A 22,726-nucleotide genomic window follows, 5' to 3' on the forward strand; every position below is an offset into this window, starting at 1 on the left:
CTAGTTACATTTGTTGCAGCGACAAAAGCCGCAATGATTCCATTATTGATATATGAGATGAATCAGGTTGTTAAGGTGAAAGTTTAAAGGTAAATAGCATATAGATGTGCGCTTAATGATTTTTTATATGATTGTTATAATATGTAGCCCAAGTGAGAGATTGTTGGAATTTTCTATTCCAATAATTAATTAATGTGGGTTAATATTATAAGACAATTATATTAGTCATTTATCATTAATGAGTTTTATTTTATGTGATCAAATTAAGTGAGCTCATTAGACAACTAAATAAGATCATATGGACTTAAATGAACATATGTCACTGTTGGCTCATTAGGGGATAATGAGAACCCTATTAGGTTAACACACTATAAGAAGACTATGATCTCCAATACAGAGTCGTCACATAGTTTATCTTCTCCCCATTTGAAGAGTTATGAATGTCCTATTAAGGAATATAAAGGTTTTCCGATTGAGGAATAACCATGAAGCCACCAGTTACCTATAAATTCAGATTTCACTGCGGATGTTTGATCAATTATTATGAATTCAGGTATTCCTAAAACTCTTCTTAATAATCTAATGTAATGTGTTTCTCGTGATTATTGGTATTTTATAAGAATCTCCTAAAATTTTCAACAAGTTGAAGATGAAAACATCCTATATCAAGTTGCATTTGGCTTCTTCAAGTCATTTAAAACTTTTAATTAATTTGGCTCCTTAATCGCTTTAAAGAGCTTCCTGAAATTCGTTTCGGAGATTCATTAACTTTTGGTTGTGAACTCTCAAAATCGTCCAAAAGTCTCATATAACTTCTTTCTCGATTTCTCTGGGCTCTGATCATAAACCATTAAATAATGTTTAGTTCTAGCTCTAATGCCTAGCTCTGTTGACCCTAGGTTAATTTGAGTGAGCTTGACACATGCACCTCTAACGCCCTTTCAAAGTTTATATTTTCTCTCGTGCTGAAAAATTTCAATAGAAAAGAGTTACACGCAAGAATTTGTGCGTATTTCTCTTCCACCGGTAATATCTAGAACTGAAGAAGATCCCCTACATGTTTCATGTTAATTCCCGCGAAAATGTAATAAAACAATACTAATAAAAAAGAATTAGGTTCAAGAAGATATTATAAGATGAAAATATGTACTTTTACACAAAAGTATAAATATAAAAACTAAGCTGCTGGAATTATAATTTTAAAGAAAAAATACAATAAATCTATTTCAACTAAGTTTAATTACACATTTTATAATCCAATTATCATCATTTCACAAATTTCAGCAGCTAAGGTTTTTTGTGCATTTTATTATTATGTTCTTCAACTTTTGAGTATTTTAATTATCTAGTTATTAAATATGTAACAGGAGGCTAACGTGTTCCTGAAAAACAACTTGATTTTTGTCACTAATCTTTACTAAAGAATTTCGTTCTGTTATCAACATAATTGTGAAATGTGCAAGAGAAAAAATATCTTAGGTGATAAAATTCTCAAAATAATGATAATTGAGTATTAGAATGTGTAATTAAACCTATCGATTGTGGATTTATCTGGCTTCCAGTTGATATATGCCTGCAGGGAACTCTTGAACATCTCCACATTAATCATAACTTTTATGCAAAAGAACTTTCAAATTAGCCAATGTTAGTTACAAAACAACATAACCCATTACCTTTTGCAAAGTTGGTGGCCGATGGTGAGGCACTTTTCTACTAGCTGTAGGGCATAGTTGGTGAGGCAACTTTCTTTCGATTGTGAGATTCAGACTAATTAATTTGAGGAACCATTAATCATCCAAGACGGTGAAGAAGCACCTGTACAAAAGAGACAAAAATAAGGGTACTAGAGGTGATCACATGGACAAAATGTGAGAACTCAGATACAACAGCTATAAAGTTGGTATTAGCCAGATTAAGTTTCTTATGTATAGACAAGCGTACTGTTGCATTTGTTTTAATATTTTGATATAAATTTTTTTGTATTAGGGAGACTTTTGATTTTCTCTAACGATAGGGTATGTCCCGTTTATTGTTGTATCATTTTGAATTTAATATAATTTACATTTTTTCTAAAAAAAAAAATATCAACCGCATGCAAATGTTAGTTGACCTCGGTCCAATTACTATTAGCTAGTTAATTTCTAATTCCATTAGCTAATTTTACTAGACCTCTCTTTTGTGTTCACCTGATATAAATTAAATACTATGCATTGTACTATTCAATAGTTAATTTCTAATTCCATTAGCTTATGATTTCAAATGACAGTATCCTCACCATTGCACCATTGTTGTGTTCCATATGACTCCATAGTCCATATATATCAATATCATTTCACAAGACATAGGGTTAGGGGATTAAGGTAGTCAAGTTTAGTGTTAATATCCTTTATTTTTGTTTGCATTTCTCTACAGGTTTAATGTCAAATTACATATGTTTATTTTTGTTAATCTTTCGATTCATCAAGGAAAATGAATTTTGACTAATTCAAAATTTGATAAAATAAAATAAAATAAAACCTTATCAGAAATTATTTCGGTCAATAATGAAACTCAAAATAATCAAATTACATATATATCTAGCTAATTGCTTTCTTTAGAAACTAAATTACGAATATACTTTTAAGAAACAAAATCTCGTTCTTATCATAATTATCTAACTGAATTATTCGGCCAATAATGAATCGACTACATGATCAAATTTTCTATCACGCTCAGCACAATCCAAAATTTTCAAATATACATGGTAAGGAACAAAAATTTCATAGAAATTAATTATTAGAATTTGTATATATAGTTACTGTGATTATCGGGAAAAAAAAATCATAAAATGATTAGCTATAATTATATTAAAGTTAAAATTTAGAATAAATTAAACTTGGCATCTTATATAACTTCTTTCCTTCTTTTTTTTTTTTTTGTCCTTGATCTTTTCATTCTTATGTGAGGTTCATATATTTTTGGCATGTAGCTCCCTCACCTAGGGATGACAACATGACACGGCAAATTTGCCTATTCCCATCTCCGTAAAAGGCAGAGGCGGATTCAAGTTTATAAGAAGCGGGAGTAAACATATAAAACTCAATCTCATCTTCGTAAGGTTTTATTGGATTTATAAAACCTGTAAAAAATTCATCTCACATTTTTTAAAAAATTATTTGTTTATGTACTTTAAATAAATCATATATTAAATTATTAATTATATTTAATTCAATCAATATATATAATTTAATAAAGAATAAATATTCTATAATTAGTATTATGATTATTATATTATTCATTTAACTATTAAAATAATTATTCTATATTTTTAATAATTATAAAAAATAAAATATAAAATAATTATATAATTAAGAATAATAATATATTAAACAATTTATATAAATATACAACTATATTATTAATAATTATAAAAATATACGTAACAGAACGAATAAAAAAAAAATACGGAATGGGTAGTGATATCTACTCTGCCCTCCTTCCCAAAGTCGGGAAAAACTCAAGCAAGCTGATTTTTTCCTGTCAAATTCAAGACAAATCAAATAGATATATGAGAGTTCAATTTTTATTGTGATGTGACCCTTAGTTTTTCACAACCATTTACTTAGTCAAAACCAAAAGATTTGTGGTCCTTCAAACATTTGTGAATTGCTGTCCTCAAACAATAATTTAGAATGGTACACGTACATATATATGTTTAAATATTTTCTAAAAATTATCGACCAAAAAAATAATGCTTTCGAATTTAAAAATTCAATAGATCACGAAATAAATTTTCCAATTTGTTCTCTTTATGCATCAAAAGTGACATTTTCCCTTCAATCAACTCCCAAGTTAAGGGAACCAATAAGAAAATTACAGTTTTTATTAATAAAAAAATTGCGGATGAGGTGTAAACCCCTTGTGTCACGAAGGCTACACCACCACAACATCATTATGTGGTTCAAAACAAGTTTTCATGTTGTATCTTCGCTATGTAAAACAAACAAGCGACAAAGAAAGACTATATATATAAGTTGTGCGTTATCTTCTACGGTCAACATAAATGTATTGTATGGGACAAAAGTACTATTCATTTTCCTGGAAAACTCCAAAGCTATAAGCTATTTAGAATGATGTTAACAAAATTCTATTCAACCTGTTTTGATAATAAGAGGTGTTAAATTTATTATCTATGGCATACGTTGACCAATACATTGACCAATTTTGTGTATGTTCATTTATGAAGTTGGAATTCTATCACCACCTAACAAATGGATCAATAAGTACATAGTTATTATAGTTTAATTAGTAATCTTTAGTTTAAGCTCAATATGTATTTATGTGAAATATTTATAAAAAATGTTTTGTTAATAATATTATCCACATTGTGAGGGACTGTAACCTATCTTTGGTGATCTGGACATTGGTGTTAATGATCAGACTTTCTTTCAGTTGAATTAATTATTGAATTGGATCAAACATGGGCTCGCTGTGCTTGGTGACCATACATTTTGTGCTAGGTTTGGTGGCTTTGGAGGACTCAGAACATGCAATCTGGCCAACTTGCCAGCATTTTTCGTGCTTGCTTCCCGAATTTCCATGACTCCGCCTCGCAAAGGATAATTATTTTGAAATGGAGAAAATAACATATTTCATACTTATAAATTAAATGTATTTGATTTGCTTAAATATATATTTTTTAAAGGTAAATATTTTTATTGTAAGATCATGATGTTAGAACCAGTTGAAGGAGATGAATAATAACAATATGTACTTTTGAAAGAGAAATGAAAGAGATGTTATTCTTGGAGAGAAAGAGAAACTCATAAGAGTGTAGTGTATTATTAGAAATTTTTTCATACTCAAGTGTTACAACACAATTTCTTTTATACAAATCAAAATATAGATGATGGTTAGTTATAACTACCATTCTCAACACTTCATTACCTGTTATAACATATTTTCAACTACTAAACACATAAGACTAAATGATACAAAGTTGTTTAATTGAATTTTATCATATTTCAACACTCGCCCTCAATCTAAATAGCTTACAACTCCTAGTTCATCCCTCTTCTTCAAAAACCAATACACTTTCACTGGTTTGGTAAGCACATCAGCGGGTTGATCTTGAGTGGGGCAATAAGTCACTTCGATTATCCCTTTTTTCACTTGCTCTCTTAGGAAATGAAACTTTGTTTCTGTGTGTTTACTTCTCCCATATGCAATAGGATTTTTAGCAAGATTGATTGTAGATTGGTTGTCAATCATGAGGTGTAGAGGTCTCTTCACTTTAACTTTGATCCCCTTTAGTAGAGAATCAAGCCAAACTGCTTGACATGATGCATTGGTTCCAACAATGTATTTTGCTTCACAGCTTGACAATGCCACTACTAGTTGCTTCTTGGAACACCATGAAATTGGGGCTCCAGCAAGCATAAACAGATATCCAGTAGTGCTCCTTCTATCAAATTTATCACCACACCAGTCTGAGTCACAATATCCTATCAATTCATCCATTTTCTCATTTGTGTTCTTAGGAAATTGAATTCCTAAGTCTTTTGTACCTTTCAGGTATCTAAGGATCCTCTTGGCTACTATGAGGTATGACTTCCTTCTTTCGTGCATATGCCTGCTAGCTACTCCTATTGTAAAGCTAAGGTCAGGTCTTGAGTTGCAGAGGTACCTTAGTGAGCCAATGAGTTTCTTGTAATGGGTAGGATCCACCCTTTCTTCATCTTCAATGTCTTCATTCCTAGAGTATAATTTAGAAGGAGTGATTGTGTGATTGCAGTCCATTATTTTGAACCACTTTAGCATATTAGTGGTATACTTCCTTTGATGCATAAGAATTCCCTTATTAGTGTACAGAAATTCCAAGCCAAGGAAATATGTCAATGTCCCAAGGTCATACATTTCAAACTCGCTTTTCATCAACTCCTGGTTAGACATTTCAAACTCGCTCTTCATTAATTCCTTGAATCTTCCAACCTCACTGGAGTCACTTCCAATCACCAATAGGTCATCTACATAAAGGCAAATAAGTACTTGACTTGATTCAGACCCTTCCTTGTAGTACACTTATTATTCAATTGTGTATTGTTTGAATCCATGCTTGATAAAAAATGAATTGATTTTCTGATTCCAACATATAGGGGCTTGCTTTAATCCATATAGAGCCTTATTCAGCTTCTCTTTCCCTTTTATCTCAAACCCAAGTGGTTGAGTAACATATACATCTTCATTGAGAGATCCATTCAGGAAAACATATTACACATCTAAGTGATACACACATGCCAATTTCTTTTGCTAGCTAGAGCCATAGTTAGTCTAATTGTTTCAATTCTGACCATTGGTGCAAAGACTTCTTTGTAATCTACTCTATCTTTCTGCAGAAATCCCTTAGCCACTAACCTGGCTTTGTGTCTAGTCACTAATCCATCCGAGTTTAGTTTGAGCTTGAAGATCCATTTCACCTCAATTGGTTTCTTCTTTGGAGCTAATTTTGTGAGTTTCCATGTGTGATTCTTCTTTATTGATTACAACTCTTCAATCATAGCTTGTTTTCAGGTTTGTTCTCTAGCAACTTCTTTGAAGTCTGTAGGTTCAGTATCAACATGTAAAGCAAAGTGAATTAGATCACCATCGTCTGTCACAACCTTATTAGGAAGCATTTCAAACTGATCAAATCTGGTTGGCATGTGCCCATCTCTCTGTAGTCTAGTTCCCTCAATGTCTTCATTACTCTTAGGCATTAGGTTAGCATCATTTGTTTCCTCAATGTCTGACTCATCATGTTCTTCATTTCCAGTTTCAACTTCCTAGTGTAAGTCAGCTTCAAAAATTACCGATCTCAATTGACCCTTCTGTTTCTCCCAGTCCCAGACTTCACTTTCATAGACAAGCACATCTCTTCTGATTTCAACCTTCCTTTTGATTGTATTTAATAACCTGTAAGCACCTGTACCATGATATCCAATCAAAATCATGCATTCACTCTTATCATGTAGTTTCTTCCTATTAGCATCTGGAATATGCTTGTAGCATAAGAAACCAAATACCTTGAGATGGATGATCACTAGTTTTTTCCACTCCATACCTCCTTAAGGGCCTTCTTATGTAATCTCTTTGTGGGGCATCTATTTAGAAGATAAGTTGCAGTAGCAATAGCCTCACCCCAAAAGGACATTGGCAATTGCTTCTATTTTAGCATACTTCTTCACATGTTGAGGATTCTCCTATTTCTCCTCTCTACAAGTCCATTGTGTTGAAGAGTATAAGGTGCAGTCACTTCATGTTGAATGCTCATTTTCTTACAAAAGCTTTCAACTTTTCTAGATATGTATTCTCCTCCACGATCTGTCCTGAGGATCTTTAATTTCTTCTCACTTTGTCTTTCAGCCATAGTTTTGAACTTCTGAGGAATCTCAAACACATCACTCTTGTGCTTGATCTTGTAGAGCCACATCATTCTTATGTACTCATCTATAAATGTCACAAAGTACAAGTTTCTCCCTAATCAAGGAGTCTCAAAAGATCCACAAACATCAGAATGAACGACATGTAATAGACCTGTAGCTCTCATAGGTAAGTGGGAATTGAAACTTAACCTTGCTTGTGTTACCAAGTATGCATGATTCATATGATTTATTAGGTGTTGTGATTCTAGGCAGACCTATCACCATTTCATCATTGTGTAACTGACTCAAACTTCTAAAGTTTAGGTGACCAAACTTGAGATGTCAGAGCCAACCTTCATTAGTTCTAGCTGCTAGGCACTCTACTTATGCAGGTTTGATTAATGTTTGGAAGGTCCTATTTCTGGACAGTGGAGACTTCAATATCAACCTTTGCCTTGAGTCAAACAATTGCAATCATTCTCCTTCATCACTACTGGAAACCCTTTTTTTGATCAACTATCCAACACTCATTAGGTTGCACTTCATACCTGGTACAAACAAAACTTCCTCAATCATTGAAGCCTTGCCATCTTTTCTCTGAATTACAATTTTTCCAATGCCTTCTACCATTAGTGATTTGCTATCAGCAAGTTTGATTTGAGTCTTCTTGCTTGGATCGAACTCAATCAACCAATCCCTATAACAAATCATATGGTTTGAACATCCTATGTCAAAATACCAGTTTTCACTATGTGACTTACCTTCACTGGTTGTCATCATCAAAAAAATTGGATCAAAATCAGATTCATGCTCCTGGGAAACATTGGCTTCTTCATTGTTATTTCTACTTGACTTCCCTTTCTTGAACCAACACTCATCAGCATAGTGACCATATTTTTCACAATTGAAACATTGCACCTTCCTTTTGTCATACCCATTTTTTCCCATCTTTACCATTTGAATTCTTCCAAGATCCCTTGTTAGAGGATTTTGGTTTTTCTTCCTTCTTTTGCTTATCTTTCCAGTTTCCTTTTGAGTATTTTCCTTTCTCTGATCCCTTCTTCTAGTTCTTTCCACCATTGTTTCCTTTAGAGATTTGGGCTTGTAGAGCTTGGTTTGTAGTAATCAACAAACCTCTCTCAAGCGGTTTCAATTCTTGAGCTTCTAAAGAATCCTGTAATTCTTCAATCTTCACAACCTCAAGATGCCTTGATTATTCAATTGCCACAATTATATAGTTAAATGAGGGAGTTAAGATTCTCATGATCTTTTCAATCACTACTTGATCAGGGACTTTTCACCACAATTGTTCATTTGATTTACAAGATTTAATACCCTTGTGAAAAATTTTTAAATCCTTTCACTATACTCCATTTCAATCAACTCATACTACCTCCTTAGTGATTGAAGTCTCACTTTCTTGACTTTTTCATCACCCTTGAAGCACACTGCAAGAGTATCCCAAGCCTCCTTTACTGAACTGGTTTCTTGTATTTTCTCAAAGATATTTCAATCCATACATTGGTGGATCAGAAACAATGCTCTTCCATCAATCTTTAATTCTTCCCTGTAAGCTGCTATTTGTGCCTTAGTCTCACTTTCACTCAGTGCTCTAATTCCTTTCTCAACAACATCAACCAGACCTTGAAAGCTGAAGAGAACTCTCATTTGAGAACACCATTTATCCCAATTCTTGATTCCTTCAAGAACTGGTAGATTCCCAGGAATGCCATTGTTTCCTACCATGATCCTTCAACTGGAACGTGTATTGAGTTGTGCAAATTGAACCAAAAGCTTTGAATGCCAATATGTTAGAACCAATTGAAGGAGATGAATAATAGCAATTTGTACTTTTGAAAGAGGAATGAAAGAGATGTTGTTCTTGGAGAGAAAGAAAGACTAATAAAAAGTGTAGTGTATTATTAGAAATTTTCTCATACTCAAGTGTTACAACACAATTCCTTCTATAGAGATCAAAACATAGATGATGATTAGTTATAACTACCACTCTCAACACTTCATTATCTGTTATAACAAATTTTTAACTACTTAACATATAAGATCAAATGATACAACGTTGTTTAATTGAATTTTATCATATTTCAACATATGACTCTTAAGACGTGTCCCAAATATACAAAAGCGGGATACAAAGAAAAATGTTTACCCTTACAAGCCTTCCCAAATTCCCAAAGGGAAGGTACCATGTACCCTAGCTAGCTACACCAATATGGTTATTGTTGCTTATACAACATTAAAAACATGTAAGCAGCATTAAACATAATGTTGTAGTTAGGAGTGTGTCTAGAGATTATGAGATCTAAAGCCAAATTTACTTCAAATTTTAATTTAATACACTTTGTTATGTTTTAAAAATAAATAGTGATTTCATATTTTAAAGATTATTCAAATTTTAAATTGACTCTCAATTAAAGATTTAAATTAATCTATGAATACAAAATATCAACATGAAATAAAATTTTAGCTAAATATGTAATCTTATAATCAATATTTTTCGCTAAAATATTTTTTTATATCAATCATAAACTCACTTCTTAAATTTAAATTTTGTACTAATTCCATTAAATTTTTTTAGGTAAAGAAGACATTGAATCTAAAATAGATATAAAATAATTTTCTTTAACTTTTTGAAATAAAATTAAAATTTTACTTCAATGATTTACGATAACCATTATATTTTTAACTTAAGATTATATAGTCTTATTAATAAAAAAAAATAATTACAAATAATAAATCATATCTTAACAAAATTCATCACTTAATAATTTAAAATGACAAAAATATACTAAAAAAATATATAAAAAATCCTTGGGGCCTAAGACAAAGGCCTCATTAGCCTTATGGTCTTCACGATCCTCTTGCTGCAACTTGCTGCAACAAGAATTGTTTATTTTGTTTAATAGGTAATTTTGATCTTTTTATTTTCCAATAAATTTATAAAAATTTATAATTTGTTTAATTCTCAATTAAATTAAAAATTGAATTTAATTTATTGTTAACGTTTTTATTGTTGTAAAAACTTATTATATGGATATCATTACTAAAAAATTCACTTATCTCTCGTGGTGGCTACAACGAAATCTGGTAACTACATAAAAGGCATCATGAAACATTTCCTTTTTACTTTTATGTTTAACTTTTGATTTTAGACATCAAGAATCATTAATCATTAATTTATTACAACTATCAAATCAAAATAATCATATTAGTTTATCATAATAATTTTAAATAATCAATGGAACGAGATCTAGATGTCATATTCGCATCAGGCTTAGCAGTGCCCAAACGATCATAGCTCCAAAACAAAAAGATTCAAACCACCAAATACTAATATAAAATTACGTCTCCCATCCCAAGTCTCCTCATTGTTTTATTACATTGAAACACAAATACAGAAGAATTATAGAATGGTACTTATATAATTTATGGTTTTAATAAATAATAAAAAGAAAGTCAGCTGAAAAAACATGTTACCACAATACCATTATTTTTAAGACTTTTTAAATATATTCTTCATCATAAAACTTAGAAATTTTCTTTATATCAACATAAAGATTTGTTTTTCAGGAAATACATAAAGATAGACTATATTTTTTGAAATAGGAACTGAATTTTAGAAATTCATTTAATTCCTATACTTATAATCTTTACATTTTAGTTTCCATAATTCAAAATTACTCATTTTAGTCTCTATTATACATTTCTTAATTTGTTTTATTCCCTATAATTTTGAACAACATAATTAAAAGCCTGAAATGGATTAAAAATGTATGTATATATAGGAAATAAGACAAGTAAAAAAAAAATATACATATAAACTGAAATGAGTAGTTTCCAAACATAAAAATTAAAGTGTAACGATTGTTTCTGTTATAAAGAAAAAATAAAAATACTAAGAAACTATAGTTTAATTGATTGAGCAGACCGGATCATGTATCGTATTGTTATTTATAAAATAAATAATTAAACCAACAAAAAAGGAAATAATACTTTGTTAGTTACCAAATCTTTTTTTTACTGCTTTACCAAAACAGTTATATTTTAATGAGTTTTTATTTTGTGAATTTATTCTAATGAAAATTTAACAGAACGGGAAGAGAGGAAAATATAGATAGAATAAAAATATGATGAAAATATAATCAGTAATATATTGTTAAAGGGTAAGATAGGTAAAAAAAATATAGATCCAAGATGATAGAAATAATTAAACCAACAAAAAACGGAAGTAAAACTTGTTAGTTACCAAATCAGTTATATTCTAAAATTTAAAACAATGGAAATAAAAATGAATATAACTGAATAAAAAGATGATAAAAAAAAATCAATTATAATGATTAAGATTTATGATAAACAATTTATAATGATAAAATGTTATTGATAATTTTTTTATAAAACTATTGAAATTCAAGTTAAAATTAAAGATATAAAAAAGAATAGATCTAAAGAGATAATGAATCATGAATATTTTTTAAAGAGATTTTTGTTGGGAAAAAAATCCTTTAAAAATATTTTCATTGAAGAATAAGAAAAAAAATATTTTTTCTCTCAAAATAGCTATTCTCAGAAATAGCTATTCTGATATTATTTAATATTTACAGAGGGATGTAACTAAAAAAGACAGAAAGAAAATAGAAAAGAAATTCAATGTATAGAATCAATAGATATACTAATTACTAAAACAAATACTTATAAATTAAAGTAGGTTAAAAGATAAAGAAAAATTATAATTATAATTAAGATTCCATTCTTTTCCACCTTTGAAAAGTCCATTTTCTCGTTCTCTCTCTCTCTCTTCCCCCAGTCCGATAGCGCACACAATTTGATTTCCATAGTCCCCACTTTCTCTGTTTCTCTATATATACACACACTTCACAGTTCACACTTCCCTAATTAGCCACCACTCCCAACCCCCACCCGTAGTTTCTACCACCTTCAGTCACGGCGTAATACACTAACCAACCCACCATGTCGCTGCCTGCTTGTCCCGCCGAACAACTGGCCCAACTTCTCGGCCCAAACACCACAGACGCCTCCGCCGCCGCCTCCCTTATCTGCGGCCAGTTCGCCGCCGTGGACAGCAAGTTCGTCGACACGGCCTTCGCCGTCGACAACACCTACCTCCTCTTTTCCGCCTACCTCGTTTTTTCTATGCAGCTCGGCTTCGCCATGCTCTGCGCCGGCTCCGTCCGCGCCAAGAACACCATGAACATCATGCTCACCAACGTCCTGGACGCTGCCGCCGGCGGCCTCTTCTACTACCTCTTCGGCTTCGCCTTCGCTTTCGGCTCCCCCTCCAACGGCTTCATCGGTAAACATTTCTTCGGCCTCAAGGACATCCCTTCATCCTCCTACGACTACAGCTACTTCCTCTACCAATGGGCCTTCGCCATCGCCGCCGCCGGCATCACCAGCGGAAGCATCGCCGAACGCACACAGTTCGTGGCCTATCTCATCTACTCCTCCTTCCTCACCGGCTTCGTCTATCCGGTGGTCTCCCACTGGTTCTGGTCCCCAGACGGCTGGGCCTCTGCCTTTAAGATCACCGACCGGCTATTTTCCACCGGCGTAATAGACTTCGCCGGTTCCGGCGTAGTCCACATGGTCGGCGGAATAGCCGGCCTATGGGGAGCGCTGATCGAAGGCCCAAGAATGGGACGTTTCGATCATGCAGGACGAGCTGTGGCCTTGCGAGGCCACAGCGCGTCCTTAGTAGTCCTGGGAACCTTCTTGCTTTGGTTCGGTTGGTACGGATTTAACCCCGGTTCATTTAACAAAATCCTACTTACTTACGGTAACTCAGGAAATTACTACGGTCAATGGAGCGCGGTTGGCAGAACCGCGGTCACCACTACCCTAGCGGGGTCAACAGCTGCCTTGACCACGCTATTCGGTAAACGGGTGATATCCGGTCACTGGAACGTGACCGATGTCTGCAACGGGCTGTTAGGCGGTTTCGCGGCGATAACAGCCGGTTGCTCCGTGGTTGAGCCATGGGCAGCCATCGTATGCGGTTTTGTTGCTTCTATAGTATTAATAGCTTGCAACAAATTAGCAGAGAAGGTTAAGTTCGACGATCCTCTGGAGGCGGCGCAGTTGCACGGTGGGTGTGGCACGTGGGGGGTGATATTCACGGCGTTGTTCGCAAAAAAGGAGTATGTGAAGGAGGTTTACGGGTTGGGGAGGGCGCACGGGTTGCTCATGGGGGGTGGTGGGAAGTTGCTGGCGGCGCACGTGATTCAGATTCTGGTGATTGCTGGGTGGGTTAGTGCGACCATGGGACCCTTGTTTTGGGGGTTGAATAAACTGAAGCTGTTGAGGATTTCTTCAGAGGATGAGCTTGCGGGGATGGACATGACTCGCCATGGAGGCTTTGCTTATGCTTATGAGGATGATGAGACGCACAAGCATGGGATGCAGTTGAGGAGGGTTGGGCCCAACGCGTCTTCCACACCCACCACTGATGAATGATCTTTTTTTCCCATATGCATGTCTCATTAGTCAAACATTAAATTTGGATACATATTCCTTGTAAGGATTCAAACCTTGGTTACTTGTTACTTCTGTTAGATCCAACTCCGGTTGATACTCATGACTTTTTACTTCTTTTTTTTTTTATTTGTCTTGGGTCTTCTTTTTTCGTAGATTTTTCTTTTTATGATGATGGGCAATTAGGGATTTTGATTTGTAATTGTCATTGGTCGTGCATTGGTGGATGCTGGAAGTTAAAGATTCTGGTGGAAGATGCGTACGTTTCTGTGGGGGGTGGTTGTTGACTAAGGCATGTTGGTCCTGGAAATGACAGATGGCTGTGGAAAATGGAAATTTGTGGGATTTATTTTTGTAGTTTTCACCAAAAAAGAAGGAAGAAGATTGGTATATAGTAGAAATACTACTGTTTGGCCGTGAGGCATATAGTTTTTTTTTCTTTTCCTTAATTTGAGACTTTTATGTTAAACTTTTTCATTATGTCTAATGTAAATATATGGAAGTAGTTTTTATATTTTACTGCCTGAATGTTTGTTTTTTGTGTTATATGTTTTTGTTTATATGGAATTGAAATCGATTGTAATATGTTACGTGGAAGTAATGTAAGTTAAAAGATGATGTAGGTAGTGTTATTTAGTGTTTTTTTTTTTTAGAGCTCCAAAGGGACCTGCAAGCAAAATCTTTAAATTGTAGCTTCTCATAGATAGAAGTGTATTAAAGGGGGTAAAAAAAAATCAGAATTATTCAAATATTTTACTTCTAATAATAATATTTTAAAATATTAATTATTAATTTTATGAATAAAAAATTAGAAATATGATCTATTACTAGAAAAAAATTAAAAAATATAAATCCATAATATTATTTTTCTTATATATTTTATTTTATTAATATTTTTAATTTAAATTTTTATTTTTTTTCTCATATTTACACAAAAATCTCCTAGGATCCTTAGACCAAGGGACCAAGGCCCCTGTTTCTCCTCCTTGATCCGTCCATGCTCGTAAAAGTGTGAATTTGGTTTTAAATTAAAATAAAAAAACTTGATTATAAGTTCAAAATTTTAAATTAAAAAATTTGTTAGATTTTACTATTAAATAGTTTTAAGAAAAAAATCAAACATAAACTAAATTACTTTAATATCAATTTTACAAAATCAATTTAATTTAAAATTAATTTTATCAACACTCACTGAATATATGTTTAGATGAGCGTTGATAAAATTAATTTTAAATAAATTGATTTTAAAGTGATATAATTTATATTTAAATTTTTTTTTACTGTAAAGTAGACTTAGAATTAAAATTTAGTATAAAATTTTGGATCTATGAAAGTTGTTTCAATCAATTTTAAATCATAATTAATTTTAGACTTTCTTTAATATGAAATTAAACATTTAAAAATATATCTAAAATCAATTTTAAACTCATAATTAACTTTTTAATGTGAAATCAAGCCCACACTTAATAGTTGTAATTTCAATATATTTTTTTGTTCCAAATTAGCATGATTCTTTCCTTCTGCTGATATTCTAAACTTGCACTTAACTTATGTGGCTTCAGGGTGTATGATGATTTTTGTTCGGGAAGATTGAACTGAACACGCCTTCCACACACATGCATGATGATAATTCAGTATTTTCTATTTGTCTTGGTTCTATTTTTTCAGCAGATCTTGCACTATACTGTAATTTTAATTTACATTGGTAGTGCAGAGGTGGATGCTGCTAGAATCAAAAGATTCCAGTATAAAAAAGAGAGTAAGAGATTCTACTAAAAGATATGTGTACGTTTGTGTCTGGGTTGTCGCTCAATTCTTAGGTGACCAAGTACTATTTGGTTATATAATTTCCTAAGGGTTCTTGGCCAGGTGGGGTATAGATTTAGTCATTTAATGAGTTTTGTTTAATTGACTCCAAGAAAAATGAGGTTCAATAACCCTAATAACTAATATGATGTTGAGAATTCTCTTATTCTAAAATTATATCATTAATGTTATGATATATTATCACATTTAATGTATCATTTTTAATTTCTCTTTCATATTATTACGTGTAAAATTATAATTTTTATCTTTGTTAATTAAAAGTTAATAATTAAAATTATAATAAAATTATAAAATCTTAAAAATTATTATTTTAATTCACTTTAGGTAATAGTTTTCATTTAGTATAATACTTTAAATATTTTTCCAACATTTTCATTATAATTTTTAACTAAAAGTTATTCATAAAGAGTATAACTTTTAATTAAAATTTATAGATAAAAATTATAACCATATATTTTTTTCTAAGGCGAATAAAGAATATAGTGATTAAAAAATAATTATTAAGATTTTATAATTTTATTATATATATATATATATATATATATATATATATATATATATATATTAGTATACTTTAATTATTAACTTTTAATTAACAATTTTAAAGTTTTAATTTTACAAATAAATTATATGAAAGAGAAATTAAAGATGAAAAATTAAATGTGATAGTCATAATATTAATGGTTGAATTCAAAATTAAAACAACGGTTTAAATTTTATATTTTATTGGCTATTGAATTAAATATGAATTTGTTTAATTCCATTTTTATTTGGGATCAATTAGATAAACTCCTTCATATATTAATTTGAAATATTTTTTAATATTTAGAGAATATTAAGCATATTTCTCAATGCTTAGAGGATTATTTATATAATATTTTATTTTAAAATTACTATCCAAGAAAATGATATAATGCTTCAAAGATGAAATTGAGAGTTTATTTGTTTTTTCTATTAAACAACACTAAAAGAATATTCGCATATATACTGCTTGGCCGTGAGGCCTGAAAGTTGTATATATCTTTATCTTTTTACAACTTGAGACTTGAATGCTGAACTTTGTAAATTTTCATCATGGGTATGTAAATAAATCAATATGGAAGTAACTTTTTTACTTTTCCTGACTGAAGGTTTTTTGTTTTTTACTTTTTATGGAGACAATGTGTAGGTTTCGTGGAAGTAATGTATAGTATATGTTTAAAGAAAAATGCTAAAGTAGGTCACACTCTTAATCACTCTTTTAAGCACACTCCATTAAAAGGCCATGTGGGTGTATTATGTAACTAAGGGGTGGTGTGAGCTGTCATCTTTGATGGTTTTTGTTTGGACATGAAAAGTTGAAAACTGTTTTGTGTTTAAGTTAAACATAACGCGTAAAAGGTTGCTGTCATTTCCAAATATAATGTGCCTTCCCTTTTCTCAGCAAAAAGTTTGATGCCAAACCGTGCAAATTAAAATGTTTTCTGGTACTAATTGCTGAACAGTGGTGCACGTTGAAAATATATACTGGTTTAATATATTACGGAATTACGACCCTTTTACATTCACATGCCAAGAAAGCTTTTTGGTTTTAGTAGCATTATATTGCAAGAATTTCTTAATGGCTTCCCATTTGAATTTTTGAACTGTGCTAACAACTATCTTTGGGATGACGTTAACTAATTGAACTCAATGCTTGATTCATCATAGAAAGACACTTGGGTTGTCACGAGTAAGGGTGAGAATAGGTCAGGTCAGGTTTTAAAAGGTTTGAGTCTTGTCTACGATTAATTTTTGAGGCCTGAGTCTCGCCTATAATCTATCAAAGACTTTTATTTTGGCTCGGTCTGGCCGGCCTTTTTAAAAGCCTAACCTGGCCTGGTAGCCTATTTAAAAGCCTATTTAAAAGTCTTCTTGACATTAAATCCTTAATATTCCTAGTTCTTTTTACCAAAAAAAAAAATAACACATCTTCTATGATAGGCTAAACATGTTAATTACCTCTATCAAAAAGCTTGAAGTGAAAAAGATATGATTTTTGTTTGGTTAGGAACATAATAGAAAAGTTAAAAAAAAAAAAAGGAAACCTGTTAAGATATGATTTTTGTATAGGAACATAATAGGATATGATAGAATATGATTTTTGTTTGGTTAGGAACGTAATAGGAAAGTTAAAAAAAAAAAGAAACGTGATAGAAAAAGGATATGATTTTTGTATAGGAACGTAATAGGATATGATTTTTGTATAGAAACGTAATAGGATATGATACGATATAATTTTTATTTGCTCTAGAATACAGGAACATAATAAAAGAAAAAGGAAACCTAATAGAAATAGAAAAAGGAACACAGAAATAGAAAAACTAATAAAAATAATGAAAAATATAAATGAACACCTGACTCACATCTTGTAATTAAAATTTTACTTAACTATAGGAATGGAATATGCTAGTTTTAAAAAAAAAATATTATATATATATATATATATATATATATATATATATATATATATATATATATATATATATATATATATATGCCAGCCTATTAGATTTATAAGGCTTTTTAATAAACCTAAGCCTGGTATATTTAATTTATATAGGCCAGGTCAGACCAGGCTTTATGTAGATCAGGTTGTAGGCCCCTGTAGGCCGATCTAGCCTATCCCTACTCTTAGTCACGAGCAACTTAATTAAACAAAAAGCACGGGATAGAAAGTAGAGTAGTGGAGACAAACAATATGGTCCCAATACTACTTTGCACTTCTGGTTTTACTGGGAGTTTATTGGCCATTCTTTCTGATGAAAATCATGAAACTGGCCAAATACAGGCTAAAGGCCCAAGTGGAGAAGGACGAAGGCCCAAGTGGAGAAGGACAAAGCCTCCAAGTGGAGAAGGATGAAGGCCCAGAGGCAGAGACACTATCAAGACAATTAATTGTTGCTGAAGGCCCAAACTAATTTGAAGGCCCAAGTTAAATATGTTTTTAGTTATAATTTTTATTTATTGTAGTTTTGGCCCAACCTATTTAGAAGGCCCATGTCTATTTTTATCTTTTTGTTCAGATACACTATAAGTATTGGTTTTTATTTTCAATAAAAGAACCTTTGACATTTGATAAAATTTGGTGAGAGTTTCTCTCTGAGTTCCTTGTTGAACCAATCTCAGACTTATCAAGGTAATCCTTGTGGCGTCTACCCAGACTTATCTTCCTTCACCGGAAGTGGCGTCTACCCTGACTTATCTTCCTTCACCGGAAGTGGCGTCATCCAAAAACTCTACAGCCTGTATCAAGTGATCCGCCCCGTAAGGTTCACATCATCTGGTATCAGAGCTTCGGCTCTTGATACAGGTTCTATTCTATCCTATCCTATCCTATCCTATTTTTTTTCTTCGTAATTTGTCTAGGTTCGTGTTTTTGTCCTTGTTCTGTTATTTGCGTTCTTGTTTACATCTTGTTTCATTTTTGTTTGCGTCTTGTGTTCTGTTATTGTCGTTCTTGTTCTTGTCACGTTCTTGTTTCCTGTGTCTTTCACACTTTGTGTCAAAAAAAAAAAGTTGCAAAAATTTTGAGAAAAAAAAAGTGGGTGTTTGATCTTTGAACACGAAATTGAGGCATTTAGAGGTGTTTTTTTTGGAAAGAAAATCGTGGATCAAGTCCCCTTTTCTAGATTCTCCTCTGAATTCTGAGCGTTTTGATATATAGTGGGCCTCAAACGGACAACCGTAGCAAAAGTTATGAGCATTTGAAGTTTACTTGTCATATCTGTTATCTTATCTGTTATCCTATCTGTTATCTTATTTGTTATCATATCTGTTATCCAAATTAAATCTAATTTGTTATCCCAAATCTGATCTATTATCCAACTCAAATCAAATCAAAAAAATTTATCCAAATCAGATTTGTTATCCAAATCTAATCTGTTATCCAAATCAAATCCAATTTGCTATCCAAATCAAGTCCAAGTTGTTATCCCAAATCAAATCTGTTACTCTGATAATTCTATTGTCTTTCCTTTTATTTTATATTACCTTGTGTGTCTAATTCGGTCTATCCAGGAACTTAAGAGGGAGTGAGTGGTAAAAGGCAAGAGTGAAAACATCACACAAAAGCCTATATTGAGAGCATCAAACACGAGTGAACTACCATTAAAGAGAGAAACACGTGAGTAGAGTGTGGTGAGGTCCTGAATTTTTTTTTAATTTACTGCAAAATTCTTTGTTCCTTAATCATGGCAAGAGCTGGTGACAATGGTGGTGTATATCATCAACTGGATGAATCTCAACGCTTATTTCTGGACGCGTGGACTACACAAATGCAACGTTTGTTGACCAAATCTTCCTTGTTTACTCTTAAACCTCTATCCCCTAGAGAAGTGTGTGATGACCAAATCAGAATGAGAGAAAAGAGAGAACAAGAGAAAGAAAATAGTGAGGCTCCACAAAGGAATATGAAAAAGAAGAGTGATACACCCGAGGAAAAGAGTGATACACATAAGAGAGAGAGTGATACACATGAGAGAAAATTTAATTATTTTGCAGAGGCGAGTGAAGTGAGGAAAGTGTTACCTGCTCATGAACCACTCAATCTACAGTATTGCAAAGACAGTAAAATTTCTACTGATAATTCTAATGAGTTTACTATTTCTATTTCTCCTAGTGTTCAACCATTATTGCAGGAATTTAAAAATGTCTTTCCTAAGGAGATTCCTCATGGACTACCACCTTCAAGAGGCATAGAACATCAAGTTGATCTCCTCCCCAGAGCTTCATTGCCTAACAGGCCAACTTACAAAAGCAATCCCCAAGAGACTCAACGTAAGGATGCACATGCCAAAGTTGAGTATGTGAAAAGATTGTATGACCAAGTGAAGGTGCAAATTGCAAAGAAGAATGAAAGCTATGCCAAGCAAGCCCACAAGAAAAGGAAGGAAGTGGTACTTGAACACGGTGATGATCCTGAACATTTGAGGACAAATGTTTTCCAAGAAGGAGGGAATGATGAAAATCATGAAACTGGCCAAATACAGGCTAAAGGCCCAAGTGGAGAAGGACGAAGGCCCAAGTGGAGAAGGACAAAGCCTCCAAGTGGAGAAGGATGAAGGCCCAGAGGCAGAGACACTATCAAGACAATTAATTGTTGCTGAAGGCCCAAACTAATTTGAAGGCCCAAGTTAAATATGTTTTTAGTTATAATTTTTATTTATTGTAGTTTTGGCCCAACCTATTTAGAAGGCCCATGTCTATTTTTATCTTTTTGTTCAGATACACTATAAGTATTGGTTTTTATTTTCAATAAAAGAACCTTTGACATTTGATAAAATTTGGTGAGAGTTTCTCTCTGAGTTCCTTGTTGAACCAATCTCAGACTTATCAAGGTAATCCTTGTGGCGTCTACCCTGACTTATCTTCCTTCACCGGAAGTGGCGTCATCCAAACCTCCGTAGCCTGTATCAAACGATCCACTCCTACTCAGGTTCACATCACTTTCCACTTTCAACAAATGCTGGAAAAATCAATAAATCCTAGGTGATTTATTGAGTACCCAAATTATGTATTTAGGACTTTAGGTATTGCTTAGCCAAGGTTAGAGTAAATATGTTTCACTATATCAAAATAGTCTTACGTCACTTAAAAATTAAGATTAATGCTAATTAACTTATAAATATTCTTCTCCATATTAATCCATTAAAGCATCTTTTAAAAACAAAATTATGGGACTCAAACCTATGTCAAAGCATAGGTAATGACCAATTTTATCCTTCACCCACATCATCAACAAAACATATCTAATATATTATTTTTAAATTAATTATTATAAAAATAATTTTACTATATAATAATTTATAATTAAATAACAGTATAAAAAATTACACTACCAATGCAATGTAATTAAATTCATTAATGTTATTACCAATGCTTATTATGTGTAAAATATACACAATAGGGTTAATCTCAATATCTCTTATAATTATTAAGATATTTGGTATTGTTTTTTCACCTTTTTTATATAGATTATAGGTTCTCAACTAGAGGAATTTCTTCTCAAACGGAGTAAAATCATCGTGAACGAAAAAATTCTTATATCGAGTATTTAATTAAGTTCCATATTTTAAACTCAAAATCAAGAACTAATCATATAAAAATAATTTCATACGTACATTTAATGATGTCTCTTTTACCTTTTAATCGTAATGTTACGCATAATCTGATAATTCTAATGCTTTTTGAACCTTGCCTAAATTTATTTATTCATATCCTCTCCTACACGAGATATAGTTGGGGGTTTAAAACATACAGAAAGGATGTATCTTTTATCTTTAAAATACAAAATTCAAAAGTGGACCATACACTAAACATTATCACGTTACCCTTCACAATCTGAAGTATCTAGGCTAGATATATCACGTGCAAAGAGTTGGTTAGGTACGAAACACTTGTTGCTAATTAAAAAGTCTCGTATTAAATGAAAGGGGTGCCTTTCTAAACCAGATGATGTTACCCGCCTTAAAATGAAGCATTTATAACAACGGTCTTTATACTCTTTTTGGCCTATAATAAATTAGCAGTTCGGCGTATATATTTGGTGGAGATGGTAATCTAAATGCTTTGATTCGTGATGTTAGACCTTAGGGCTTTCTGTTTTTGTCTTTAATTTTCTGAGTGATAAAAAAAATATTAATGTCATAAAATAACTTTAAATAGATTATATATTCTAAATTCATTATAATCATAAATACTTACAAAATAATTAAAAGTACATCGACCTTTAAATTGGTATAAGAAGTAGAACAAAGTCACAATAAGTTGAAAGTGTACCAACCTGTCTTGAGTGAAAAAAACTTTATTATTTGCAAGACTTGGGTATATGGAGGCCAAAATTAAAGCATTCCCCAAGTTATCCTTTATAATAATCACTCAAGTCTCAAGTCTCAACTTCCTGAAGAATGAAGGAAAACCTTGGCAAGAAGCCCCTTTTAGCAAGAGACGTGGCGACTTCTCTAGTCCGGGTAGAGTTGCCAAACAAGACCAAA

The 22,726-nt window shown here is 32.1% G+C and overlaps 1 protein-coding gene across 1 annotated transcript; it reads left to right on the forward strand.

Annotated features, from left to right (window-relative positions):
• The first annotated feature begins 11,943 nt into the window (after nucleotides 1-11,943).
• On the forward strand, nucleotides 11,944-14,400 carry AMT1.2 (ammonium transporter AMT1.2). The gene is made up of 2 exons (XM_014763134.3): nucleotides 11,944-13,928; nucleotides 14,043-14,400. Exon 1 carries the CDS (start codon nucleotides 12,366-12,368, stop codon nucleotides 13,866-13,868), a length of 1,503 nt encoding a protein of 500 aa, XP_014618620.1. The 5' UTR covers nucleotides 11,944-12,365; the 3' UTR covers nucleotides 13,869-13,928; nucleotides 14,043-14,400.
• Nucleotides 14,401-22,726: the final 8,326 nt, after the last annotated feature.

This window comes from Glycine max, chromosome 10 (genome assembly GCF_000004515.6).
Source record: "Glycine max cultivar Williams 82 chromosome 10, Glycine_max_v4.0, whole genome shotgun sequence".
In the NCBI taxonomy this organism is placed as follows: Eukaryota; Viridiplantae; Streptophyta; class Magnoliopsida; order Fabales; family Fabaceae; genus Glycine; species Glycine max.

Bases quoted from the DNA above. Each gene is read 5' to 3' on its own strand.
- AMT1.2 (XM_014763134.3), top strand. From the start codon at position 12,366: ATGTCGCTGCCTGCTTGTCCCGCCGAACAACTGGCCCAACTTCTCGGC.